Source organism: Aegilops tauschii, chromosome 3, assembly GCF_002575655.3.
Source record: "Aegilops tauschii subsp. strangulata cultivar AL8/78 chromosome 3, Aet v6.0, whole genome shotgun sequence".
In the NCBI taxonomy this organism is placed as follows: domain Eukaryota; kingdom Viridiplantae; phylum Streptophyta; class Magnoliopsida; order Poales; family Poaceae; genus Aegilops; species Aegilops tauschii.
Window position 1 is genome coordinate 59095176 of NC_053037.3, and position 13264 is coordinate 59108439.

Consider the following 13264-nt stretch of genomic DNA (forward strand, 5'->3'; position numbering starts at 1 on the left):
ACTGAAATATTTCATTTCGTACGTGCGTGTACTGAAAGTGAACCACTGAAATATTTCAGTGGGTACGTGCATGTACTGAAAGTGCACCACCGAAATATTTCAGAGGCTACGTGCTTCTACTGAAACAGCACCACCAAAATATTTCAGTGGCTACGCGCGTGTACTGAAACTGCTACACCGAAATATTTCTAGGGTTGCATGCGTGTACTGAAACTGCAATACTGAAATATTCAGTGTCTACCCATGTGTACTCAAATTGCATTGCACTACTGAAATTTTTCAGTGCGTACCCGTGTGTACTGCAATTGCACTACTCAAATATTTCAGTGTGAACCTGTCAGTACTGAAATATTTCAATGCCTACAACTATCTACTAAACTTGCAGTATTGAAATATTTCAGTGTCAACCCAGAGTCTATCACTCTAAACTGTGTACTGAACTTTTCTGGAGGCACTGCTTGCAGCCAAAATATTGCCAGTTCAATTTACACAGATTGCATCATGTAATTTGAACACAACTCTTGAGGTGACAGACAAAATTTCCTATCATGGATACAACTCCAGCACATCAAAACGTAGCAAGTAAACATAGCAATGCTATATGCCTAGACTCATTACAGCCTCGTCGATCAAACTAAGCTGCCATCCAGAGGCTACGGATTCAAGTACACAGGTAGCAAGAACATATTGCAGAGAATCAAATTAAGCAAGTGGCAAGTAATGATGAATGAAATTCAGCAATCATACCCTAAACATAGCTACGGCCGCCATTCAGACGAGGAGAGCGGCGAGGGAAGCGTGGAGAACGGCGGGGAAGCGATGTCGCGACCACTGTCCTCGTCCTCTTGCGCTTCGGAGTCATCTCCGACTCGGTTGGAGGCTCCACAATCTGCAACGGCACCTCGTGCACCGTGGGTTCCTGATCCAGTGGATGCTCTACCCTGGATCTGAACGCCCACCACCTATGCCTGGTCCACGGGCTAGACGAATCGGCCTGCTCCATCGCCTAGAGGAGGATCTCGACCTTGTGCATCGGTTGTGCGGGTGGGGGGGAAAGCTTTGCCCTCTCCCTCCTCGTCATTTGCTTCAAAGTGGCCATTGCCGTCCAGTTCATCTGCAATATGTAGTGAAACCAAGAACGGATCTCCGTCAACCTGGCCATCTTGACCTGGTCGCCGCCGGCGATCTCCACGAAGTCGGCATTCTCGCCGCCGCCGATGTGCTCGATCTGCTGCTCCATCGAGGATCTTGCGTGGATGGAAGAGGGTGGTGGATGTGGAAGATGAGAAGAGCAAAGTTGCAGCCGCGAGAAGGAGGAGAAGGCTAGGAGATGGCCGCGGTTGCAATGGTGATGGAAGAGGGGAAGGAGCACGGCGGCGGCTTTGCATTGGACGAGAGGGGCGGCGGTTTTGCATTGGAGGAGAGGGGCGGCGGTTTTGCATTGGACGAGAGGGCCCCACCTTGTCATATATTTCCTAGGACTAAAATGCCCCTAGACTAATAGTACTTTCGAGTACTTTCATCCGCGTACTTTCGAGTACTACGTATGTATGCGCCGTTAGATCGAGACAAACGAACGGCTCCAAAAAATGCCAACTACTGTAAAACTTGTATTTATTTTATTGCACCAAGGTATCGTGTTCATACGCGGTCTCGAGTGTGATAGCATTTTGGTCCAGTCTGACAGCTTGATTATCGTGGATGCTTTGAGGATGAATGAAGGGTATGCTTTGGTGGCAGCGCCAATACTTGAGGATTGCCATAACTTGCTTAAAGATTTCCGGAACGTCATTATCGAACATTGTAGTAAAGAGTTGAACATGGTTGCTCATAAGCTAGCTAATTTTGGGAGGGGTAATCCACCGACGGTATGGTCGGATACACCTTCTTTTTTCATTCTGAATGCTTTAGCAAACGATGTAAGTTTATTATGAGTTAATAAAGTAGCCATGAGACAGGACTAGGGTTCCTCCTCCCGCTCCCCCCCCCCCCCCCCCGCCGCCGCCGGCCGCCCTCCCCTCCCGCCGCCTCCGGCAGCCGGCCGCGCGCGTCGCGCCCCTCCTCCTCCGCCTCCCTGCCCGCTCGTGCCCCCCTCGCGGGCGTCGGGCGGACCCATGCACTAGTACAAAACAGGGCTTTCGTCACAGGGCAATATTCACATTAGTCCCGGTTCAGTCACGAACCGGGACTATGGTTGCTTTATAATATAAAGCGGGGAAAATCCTTTATTGTCAGAATTACATGCATGTACAAGCCTACACTTGTCTAAAAAAAGAGCACAATCCTACACTCATTCTGTCGTGGCTTTGACTAAGTTAGAAATGAATCTGCAAATATGATAGATAATTACAGATATTGACACTCGCTCAGTAGAAACCATCACCTCTTTTTCTACTCAACATAAAAGATATTATAGCATTTTCTATTTTCAACAAGAAAATAACATGTTTTATAGTTATAATAGAACTCAACTGAAATATATGTAAGCACGTAATATATTTGGTCATATCCGAGGTGAACTTGCCTGCATTGTTTCTTTCTAAGGAAACTACTTTTTAAATATTGTATAAAAATGGTTTAAAAATCGACATAAAATGTTGTGCTACAAAACAACAAAAACAAATAAAACGTTCTTTCTCAGTAACAATGAATTATGGGAATGGTTTACCCCTTACAGAAATAACAATAAACTATTTTTTGAAATACTATACGACTATACCTAACATGAACAAATCATAAAGACCTATGTCAAGGTCTTCTCTTTTATGCGGGAACTAGAATATATTGCAAACTTAAACACAAGATATACAAAACTTGCACTCTTCTATGTTGTGAAAAAATAATTGTGAAGTGCTGTAACTTGAGTAATAGTTATTATACAAAATGAATTCAAGTTAAAGTCTCAAACACCAAATTTAACCGTGTCAAACTGATGCCGCATGCATGAATATGAGGATAAAATTCAATGACCAAAAATTGACTAAGCAACAGCTAAAAAGCAAGAGCAAAAAAATTAGAACAAAAAACAATATTTTTCCTTATTAATAAACAATGATAAATACAAAACAAAATCATATGTTATTCTAAGGTAGAATGAACTAAGTACATTGCTATTACCCTAAAAGAAGACAAAAAAGGAAAAAAAAACCAAAATTAAGAAGCAACTACTTTCCTGCGGTAGAATGAATTGTGGGACTTGCTTAACCTTAAAAGCAACAAAAAATAAAGGAAAATTAATATTAAACAACTATGGATAACATGAAAATATCATAAAGAGTTATTGTCAAACTCAGACACACATGAATTAGAATATATTTGGAAACTTGCACATTGATTACGTAAAACTAGCACTCTTCCCCATTGTGCAAGATCAAATTTAGACTAGTGCAACTTTAGTAATATTTTATTATTTAAGTAGGTTAAAAAGTAAAATTTTACTTCAAGAAAGAAGGGAGTAAGAATTTTTTTTCACCATCTTACCTGAAAGAAAATAAATGAACAACAACAAAAACAATGGAAAACTTTCTTTCTAAGGAAGAGCAAATTGAATTATGAGAATGGTTTACCCTTGAAAAAAACAACACGAAACTATTTTTCAAAATATTGTACAACTATACCTAACATGACAAAAATTATAAATACTTATTTCAATTTCTTTTATGCCGGAATCAGAATATACTTCGGACATGCACACAAAATGTAGTTAAATCTGGTAGATCCCTCTGTAGGGTATATCTGCTAGGCGATTAGGCTTGATGGTAACAGGAGGCAAGGAATTACCCAGGTTTGGGCCCTCATGATCAAGATAATATCCTACTCCTACTCGTGTATATTATAATTGGGGTGTGTACAACGTACATGTGAATATCAAGGGATTGTTATGTGTCTATCGATGAGTCTGACCCTGGCTTATATAACACACCGGGGCTCCTAGGGTTACGAATCCTAGTCGTCTATGTCGGTGGAGTCAAAGTCCTCCACGTCTCCCGTATCTTCAGCTACCTCAAATCTTTCGGAGTCTTAGTATAATGCATCATGGGCTGTGCAATGCAGTCTAGCACGGGACCGACCTACGGGTCCTCAGCCCGACCCACCAGGTGAGGAACCGATGTGGTGAGAGACCCCTGGGCGAGGACACTGCCAGTAGATGATAAGTTCCAACGTATTTATATTTTTTTATTGTTTCATGCTATTATAGTATCAATCTTGGATGTTTATTACGCAATTATATATCATTTTTTGGACTAACCTATTAACCTAGTGCCAGTTGCAGTTTTTTTTTTGCTTATTTTTGGCTTTCAGGAAATCAATATCAAACAGAGTCCAATCGGAGGAAAAACTTTGGATTAATTTTTTCTGGACCAGAAGAGACCCTGGATGGTTCGGGAGTCCAATCGGAGGAAAAAGGGAGAAGACCTGACAAAGCCACGAGGGAGCGACAAGCTCGGGAGGCGCGCCCGAGGGGGTGAGCAAGCCCCCGCCCCCCACGCTTTGTGGGCCCCTCGTGGCACCTCTTCACGTAATTCCGCCTCTATAAATTCTCAAATATTCCCCTGACATGAGAGAGCCACCCGAAACTTTTTCCCCGCCGCAAGTTTCTGTTCTCGAGAGATCTCATCTGGAGGCCTTCTCCGGTACTCTGCCGGAGGGGGAATCGACCGCGGAGGGGCTTTACATCAACCATGCTGCCCTTTCGATGATGTGTGAGTAGTTTACCACTGACCTACGAGTCCATAGCTAGTAGCTACTCCCTCCGTTCCAAAATAGATGACCCAACTTTGTACTAAAGTTAGTATAAAGTTGGGTCATCTATTTTAGAACGGAGGGAGTAGATGGCTTATTCTCTCTCTTTGATTTTTAATACAATGTTCTCCTCGATGTTCTTGGAGATCTATTCGATGTAATCTTTTTTTGCGGTGTGTTTGTTGGGATCCGATGAATTATGCGTTTATGATCAGATTATCCATGAATATTATTTGAGTCTTCTCTGAACTCTTTTATACATGATTATTATAGCTTTGTATTTCTCTCTTATCTACTGATTTGGTTTGGCCAACTAGATTGATTTTTCTTTCAATGGGAGAGGTGCTTTGTGATGGGTTTAATCTTGCGGTGATTTATATCCCAGTGACACAAGAGGACAAGATATGTATTTATATTGTTGCCATTAAGGATAAAATGATGGAGTTTATTCATATTGATTGAGTTTACTTTGTTTACATCATGTCATCTTGCTTAAGGCGTTACTCAGTTCTTTATGAAATTTAATACTGCATACTGGATAGCGGTCGATGCGTGGAGTAATAGTAGTAGATGCAGGCAGGAGTCGGTTTGGTCTCGGACGTGATGCCTATATACATGATCATTGCCTTGGATATCGTCATGATTATTTATTTTTCTATCAATTGCTCAACAATAATTTGTTTACCCACCGTATGCTATCTTCAAAAGAGAAGTCTTTAGTGAAAATTATGGGCCCCGGGTCCATTTTTATCATATATTAAAATTCAAATATACCTTGCTGTAATTTTATTTTATGTTTTTGTTCTATCGGATGAGATTTAACTAAATCATAGTCAAGTGACATAATGTGTACCAAAATAGGACTTGATGGATCTCATAAGATCTCACGATTATTATTAACCAAGACATAACCAAGTCTCATTTCACTAAGATTTAGCAACTGTTGGAAAAAACCAGACGCGGAAGTAGAGAGAGAGAGAGAGAGAGAGAGAGAGAGAGAGAGGCGCAGCCGCCGCAATGGAAGGCGATGTACGTGTATGTGGCGCGACGGGCGCGCGAAGGCTGCTCTCGCGTCGAGCACAGTGTCGCGGCCGCGCGTACGGTGCTGGCGTCCCCGCTGGTGCTGGACACCCGCAACGCCGCGGGCCGGTACACCTTGTTGCATTCTACTTGGATATGATTGTTGGCTGTATGCCTCTTTACATCAAAATATAGCTACTTCGTGCGTTGCACTTGCACTACTTACTATACCGCTAGGACGTTTTGGAGTAGTGCATGGATGCACCTGCGAACAAGTTTTGCCATCTTTCGTGACTATGAATCAAAAAAGTTCTGAAGCTCACGGCACGTCAATGATGATTTATCGATCGATCATGCATGTAACTGACAAAAGGGGTCGAGTTTAAAGAAGATTATAGAAATAAGTTACAGTGGTAGCTAGTACAAACTACAGACCGTTGAACGTACGTGCAGTGCAGTTCTGCCAGCGTTAATTCGTCTAATCTTTGAGCACGTTCGTCTACACTGTAATCACAGATCAACATAGCATCTGAAACTTGATCAACGTAAAGCCGAGGCCGTGAAGAAGTCCATTCGGGCATGCAGGTATGGATGAACAAAACAGAGAAGAGAGATTGGTGATTGCAATGCCGCACGCGCGATCATCCATGCAGAAGCATACATGCGTCGGAGTACTGGGCCACAATGGCCGGTCGCATCCGCTCCACCGCGGCCTCCGCCATGGCCAGATCGTCATTCGCGCGGCGCAGGAGCTGCTCTGCCGCGGGTGCCCAGGCGTAGGCGACTGCTCGCGGCGATGGCGGCCTGAGCATGACGTGGAAGACGCCGACGGCCGCATGGCCGTGCGACTTGGCGGAGTGTAGCCACTGCAGCGCCGTCTCCGCGTGGCGGGCAGCGTCAGCGCGGTGGAGTTGCCACCTGTCCCACCAGCACGGCGTGTTGGCTTGGAGACCGATGTGCGCAACGCAGAGGGAGAAGACGTTGCCCAGTACGGCGTGGAACCTGCTGATGCGCTTGATCCGGCCGATGGCGAGGTCGATGATGAGGCCGCCTGCTGAAGCGCCCTGGCCGGTGTTGGGCAGGGGATGCACGCCCGGGCGGAATCTGCGACAGTCCTCGGCGGCCAGGCGGTACTGCTGGCGGGCGCCATTGATGGCCTCGACTACTGCATTCGTCTCGTTGATGTAGGTGAAGCTGCGAGCCGACGCCTTCGCGGCCATGTTCCTCCACTGCTCCATTGCCGGCGTCGGTGCGCGCGCTCTCTCTCTCTCTCCGTGACGCTCAGCTATTGTTACGTGTGCTTGTGCTTCTCGTGGTCAGCTGAGGCTATTTGTAGCGCAGCACCCGCCGGCCGGCGAGGTAGTTTCTGGAGACGGTGGGATTTACGGTGTGGGGCCCTGCAGGATGCACCACACACCCAAGTGAAACTGTCGTTGTCACGCTGAATCATCTCGGTCCCACGTAAGAATCCATCACCGGGGTACGAGTAGCAAGCTAACCTGCTTCTTGCCCACTGAACCTCTGCTCCCATCTACAGCAGACCCACATGTCAGTGAGCATGTTGTGTGATGGCACTAGTAGGTTGCTAATACTCCCTTCGTTCGAAAATACTTGTCTTAGAAATAGATGTATCTATAACTAAAACAAGTCTAGATACAACCATTTCTAGGACAAGTATTTCCGAACAGAGGAAGTACTCCCTCCGTCCGGAAATACTTGTCCGAGAAATGCATAAAAATGGATGTATCTAGAACTAAAGTACGTCTAGATACATCCATTCCTCCGACAAGTATTTCCGGACGGAGGGAGTACTACCTATAGTGGGGGTAACATAGGTAGTAACATCACCCGTATCTTTGTCTTTACCTATTAATAAAGAACTTATCGCTTCTGCCCGCTCACCTGGTCTTTTGCAAAAAGGCCCTCCTTGTTTCTTGAAGTTGAACCCGCAGTCCCTTCGTAAGTAATCTGAGAAAACGTTCATTTTTACACAAAAGCCCCAGTCGTTCGGTGTATTCAACCCGCAGTGCCCTTCCTTCCCTCCCTCTCCTCCCCCGTTTCATCTTCACCGAGTCCAGCAGCTCGACGAGCGCTCGGCAGCGGCGGCGGAACCCCGACGGCGACGGCGGCCCAGGTAAGCTTCTCTTCGTCCCCGCACCCTCGCTCCACCCCGTCTCCTCCCCGCACGTCCGCTCCCGCGCCCCCTCGTGTTCCCCTCCCATGGCGCCTCCTCCCTCCCTCCCACCAGCGCCCCCCTCCCATGGCGCGCGCCCCCTCTGTCACCATCCCTCGATCCAATCCATTCCAGGCCATACCAATCGCACCACCAGCTGACAACTACGACATCGACGTCGACGGCATCGACAGGAACCCAGCGGCGATCCCCTCCGCCCCTCTCCTCCGCGCCGCATCGGAAACCCCAGCCGTCTGCCGTGCGATCTTCCCCACGAGGCAAGGCGTCGTTGGTGAGGTGTTGGATCATGGATGAGATGGAAGAGAAAGGGGATCGTGGCTACTGCTTACTATCGATTTGGAGGGGAAAAATTCAGATAGAGGAAACATTGCGGTGCTGCTGCAGGCTATCTCTGAAAAAATTGTGGTGCCGCTGCTGCAGGCTATCTCTGAAGAAAACAAGCGAGTGAAGTTGTTCGAGAGAAACACATTGTGTTCTTGGGATGTGTTTTTTGCTTTGCTTGCTACGTGGTAGATAATGTTCAGGAAGATATTACAAACTGCTTGATGTTGCTACTGTATTGATTAGAAGCTGCTAGATTTCTTGATCCCAAGTATACTTGCTTATCCGTGGTATAATGGAAAATAGCCTAACCGTTGGACCTTTAGTTTATTAATTTTCTTGTTTGTTCTTGCTACACATGCGCAAGTCAATGGCCGATCACTTCTTTATATGCGATCCCGAGCTGATGTGAAGGTCCTATATTTTCTTGATTGGCAGGGAGGTGAGCAGGAGGAGGACCATAGGTCAGGGAGTGTTTGGTTTCAGGGAGATCGTTGGGGAGGAGTTCATGACCATGTTCCTGTCAGTTTTTAGCAGTATGGTTCAGTGACTGGTAATTACTTTGTCAAACCCACATATTCATGTCTTGATACGCATTTTCATTTTTGGTTATCTGTGAGAATGTTTAGTATATAGAGAAGTTGTTCCATGGAGCAGCTAAACAAAAAAAATACTTTTCATTTGTGATAGTTTGCGATATGCAGTGATAGATATATCGAAGTTTGTAATGGCTCATGGCCAAACATATGAAACTGTTCTTGATACTCTTTTTTCTTTTTCTTAATATCATCATATATATATATATACAAATTAGAAACTTTCTAACATCTGCATATTTCAGGTTTAGGAGGATGTAGAGAGAACGGTGTTCATACAATTCAGTGCAGCATCAACAGACGTGTTCCTAATTTTGATGATTATTAGAGAGAAAGAGAGATGACATGGTGACCGAAAGTCTATGTGTTTGTGTCGTGTACGTGTCGGGCAGTGGTAGATTAAACATATTATGTAATGGGACTTGGCAAGGGATAGAGACTGGCATGATTTTTTTTCTGAGCAGCAAATTGGCGCAACCCTTCGTGATTTTTGAAGTTTGGACAGAGTTATGAACCATTCGCCGCCTAATCCGTAGATTATTTCTAGGATCAATATGGTGGCCATCAGGGTTCCCATCACCGTGCATGCCAAGCTTGAGCTCCTCAAGAATGCCACCAAGCTGGTATGCTTCTCATATCTTCCGTCCTTTATTTAGCCTTTGCAAATCTGCATTCAGTTTATAGCATCAGAAGAACACTAACCCAATCTAGCGTCATACAGTAATCGTCATTGTTATGGATACAAGAAAGCATAGATATTTTCTTAGGCAGTATCTGAGCATTATTGGCTTGTGATTGTGGCCAAGCATAAACTGACATAATGACATCTTTCAGCAAAAGTCTGTAGTGCTTCAAGTCTGGAAGTTGATACTTTAAATTTAACAACTGATTCGTGTTGTGGTGCTTCAAGTCTGATTGCTCCGTGTTTGATTCAAGGCTTAGTTCCTGTTAAAATAGTATACCTGGTCCAGTTACATATAATTCGTGTTCTGCATTATATTAACTACTCAAAAAAGGGCATGCTTGGTTGAGTAACCCCAGGTAAAAGGTGGCTGCTATAAAAACTGTGGCAAACAAAATGACCACGAGCTTGGAAAATAAGTTATGTTTCTCCCGATTTGATTCAAGTTTGAAATATTCATAGATGCTACACTTCAGTCCGTAAATGATAAAAAAAGCTAGGAATGATCTTTTAGTCAGTTTTGTGTCAATGAGTAAATCAGTGCTCGTCCTCTGAGATTGAGCATCTATTTTATTTCCCATAGGCGTGTAATGGATGATGGCTGATGCAACGGTGGAGGAGGCATATTGATGTCAGTTTGAAGCAAATCAGGAGAACGCCGCCATCGGTTAGGTTGCCAGGTGAAGGAATTGCAGCGGACTGGTGGCAAGGCTTTTCAACTCACCACCGTTTGAGTTCATCATCTGTCGCTACTGCACCCACTCAGCCGTATCCATGTTTGCATATTCTCCAGCCCGTTGAATAATCCACGGTAAGTGGTTAGGAGCTACATATTTTCCACTTTTGCCATGTTTTATACACCGAACTGATATATTCTTTGACATGAAACTAGATTCCGATCTTCTGGTCTTGCCTACTGTTTACTTATTCAAATTGATTCAGTTTTCTGTTTGTATGCATTTGTCATATTATAAGTTGTTGCACGCTGCCGCAAGCTGCCCGGAGCCACGCAACCTCTGTCCTAATGGCACGACATCACTTACAATTCTGGCTCCACTTCCTCTAGGCAGCATAGTCGTTTAAACCCATAATATGAGAGACAGTTTAGCTCCCCGATGGTAGTTGGATGCTGCTATGGAGGAATAAAAGGAACATTGTGATTATAGGCACATTTTGAATAATAGCAGGAAGGAGCTGCTGGAACTAACTAATGCTAGAAAGTAATTTCTTGATCTATTTACTCGAGTAGTTGTTGAGGTAAAGGAATATGGTTTTTGGGCCCAAGTAGCATTTACATTAATAGTGATTTTTGTGAGAAGAAAAATATTATAGGCTGATTCATATTGTTATAGTACCAACTTATCTCAGAAACAGAGAAGCACCAAGCTGGACTGCTGGCCGAGGAGATGCATATGTGGGCACTTTCTGCTGGCCAAGTTCAGAAGCAAATTAACTGCTTATATTTACATAAGAAACAGAGAGAAAATGGTAAAGAACTTAGCAAAAAATGGTATTTGAGGCTTATAATGTGTTGCACTTTCTGCTGTAACACATCCACTGTTTAGTGTGTTTTAAAGTAGCTTTATCCTATTTTCGCTTGAACAGAAAGGAGAAAGAAATGTCTAAGAAGCCAAAGGTATTGCTGCAGCTGATATGTCGCCTACTCCTTTGGATACCATTCATATCGTACTTAACTCAGTGAGCAAATTGAGGACTACGGTTATCTTCCATGTCTATGTGAAATAACTGCGATAGTTTCATAACACCAAATGGTCCAGAGTGCATCCAATACATGGTCAACAACACCGCTGATTTTCACGAAACCGATAATATTACTGGTCAGTGTAGATATGGGTTTTATAATTTCGTCAAATGCAGCTATGTTATACTAACAACCTGTGTTTGCATGTCCTAATTTATGTCTGCAAAAGCTGTATCTTTTGTTGAGCTATATTATGTGTATGTACGTGCATGTTGCACATAGATGTTATTTGGCATGCATGAATTCTAATTTTAATTTAAAGTTAGGCACGCCTAATCTCACACACCACAAAATTTCCTTACTGCGCACTACATCTTTTATCTCCAATTTGGATAGTCTAAGCAATAACTCTTTAGTCTGATTTATCTTCAAAAGTTTGCTAGAGGCAATAGATGACCTTCTGGTTTTTCTTCAATGATTTTTTAGAGTGCAATAGTATGAACTGATTTCCCCATCAGCGTTGTATTTTCTTTTGTCTGATAGATTCTATAGTCATGTACTTCCTTTCATGTGCCCATGTTTGTCGTTATATGTGCCTTTCTTGTTGAGCTCTATTTGGATGAACTTTTGTTGTTGTGGAATGTGGCTACATGGACATGAACGAACATTTTAATCTAACCTCGTTTGAGATGTTCTTTTATGCTTAACTCAGGGACTCAGCTTTGCGTGGTCAGTGATGACAATCGACAGCGTCTCTGTTAAAAATTATTCGTAATTACTAGCAGCATTCCATAATTTGTATCGCGCTGTTCTTTTTTTTTTTTTGAGGAAAGGCTTGTATCAGGCTGTCCTGGTGTGGCGACCTACAAAGGACAAACAGGGTCGGTCATCACCAAAGATGAAAACATTGTCGAGCCTTACTTTTTGCAAGTTGCCTTATTTCTATTACTTTTAGAGGAAAGATAGCAATTTCAGTCATTACAGTCCTGTTGCATGAACACTGCTAGATCACAGTGCATCAAGATCATAATTGCTACAATCAAAGTTTACATTGGCCTTATTTATGACGTTTGCAAAAAAATGTATTAAAAATGCTGCATAATGGCACATGGAGCAATTTATACTTAATATTTCGCCCGGTGCGCACGGGTATTTGTACTAGTCTAGATAAAATAGATGATGTGACAAGCAATAAATGAAGAAAAAGAGGCATGTGGTAACATAGTTAGTTACTACTGGTATGAATAACATCACACATATTAAGGCAAGATGAGTCTATGGTCTAATAAATAAAGTATTGCATGTTATCACACATATGTTACTTCCCACTATAAAGGCAGTAACATAGAGTAGTAAGAACAACTCTAGCAGACCTCGCAAAACGCCCTGACCCGTAAAATAACCGCCAAAATGCGGGTCGGGACGGAAAAACCAGTCCGATCAGACCCCGCATCCCGCCCCGTCCCACAAAAAATTTTAGGGGGCGCGGCAAAATCCCGACCCCAACCCGGAGAACGCGGGTTTCCCCCTCGCGGCTGCGGTGCCCTGCATATAAGCGGAAGCGGTTGGTGGGGGGACATTTCATCCCGCGCTTTTTCCCACCAACCACCTCTCCTCTCCCCCCTCGCGCCGCCGCCGGCCGCCGCCCAAGATTCCGGCGAAAGCAGCCGGCAGGAGCACGCCGGAAGGCCGCCATGCGCACGAGGCCTCCCCTCCCTTCCCCCCTGCGTCGGCGGGCCGCCGGATTTGTAGATCTACGACACTTCATCGCGGGCCGCCGGATTTGGCTTTTTCCGGCCGCCGATTGCTACTCCAAGCGATGGAGTGGTCGGGAGCCTCTCCCGCAGCCCAGGCAAGGGCGCATCGCCGCATGCAGGTACTGGTTCGTTCGCCTGCCGCCGCCGAAGGTTTGCGGGCATGGATTCGTCCGGCCGTCCACCGGGCTCGGCGCTCGCGCAGCGTCTTTGTGGCTTGCCGATGCCTCTCATAGAGTGCGACGACTGCAC

At 44.6% G+C, this 13264-nt stretch overlaps 1 protein-coding gene and 1 long non-coding RNA gene across 6 annotated transcripts; one reads left to right on the plus strand and one right to left on the minus strand.

Annotated features, from left to right (window-relative positions):
- Positions 1–6404: 6404 nt before the first annotated feature.
- LOC109775647 (uncharacterized) lies at positions 6405–7001 on the minus strand. Its single transcript, XM_020334365.1, has one exon. It carries the CDS (start codon positions 6999–7001, stop codon positions 6405–6407), a length of 597 nt encoding a protein of 198 aa, XP_020189954.1.
- A 777-nt stretch (positions 7002–7778) lies between these two features.
- Positions 7779–12307, plus strand: LOC109775649 (uncharacterized). Of its 5 annotated transcripts, none has more exons than XR_002235845.4 (6): positions 7779–7897; positions 8717–8831; positions 9120–9497; positions 10140–10367; positions 10909–11044; positions 11162–12307. It is a non-coding gene; the product is annotated as an uncharacterized lncRNA (long non-coding RNA). The 5 variants fall into 5 exon arrangements; XR_005771985.3 differs by having other exon boundaries at positions 10925–11044; XR_002235843.4 differs by having other exon boundaries at positions 10140–11044.
- The last annotated feature ends 957 nt before the right edge of the window (positions 12308–13264 follow it).

Excerpts from the sequence above, each read along its gene's own strand:
- LOC109775647 (XM_020334365.1), bottom strand. The coding sequence starts at position 7,001 with ATGGAGCAGTGGAGGAACATGGCCGCGAAGGCGTCGGCTCGCAGCTTC.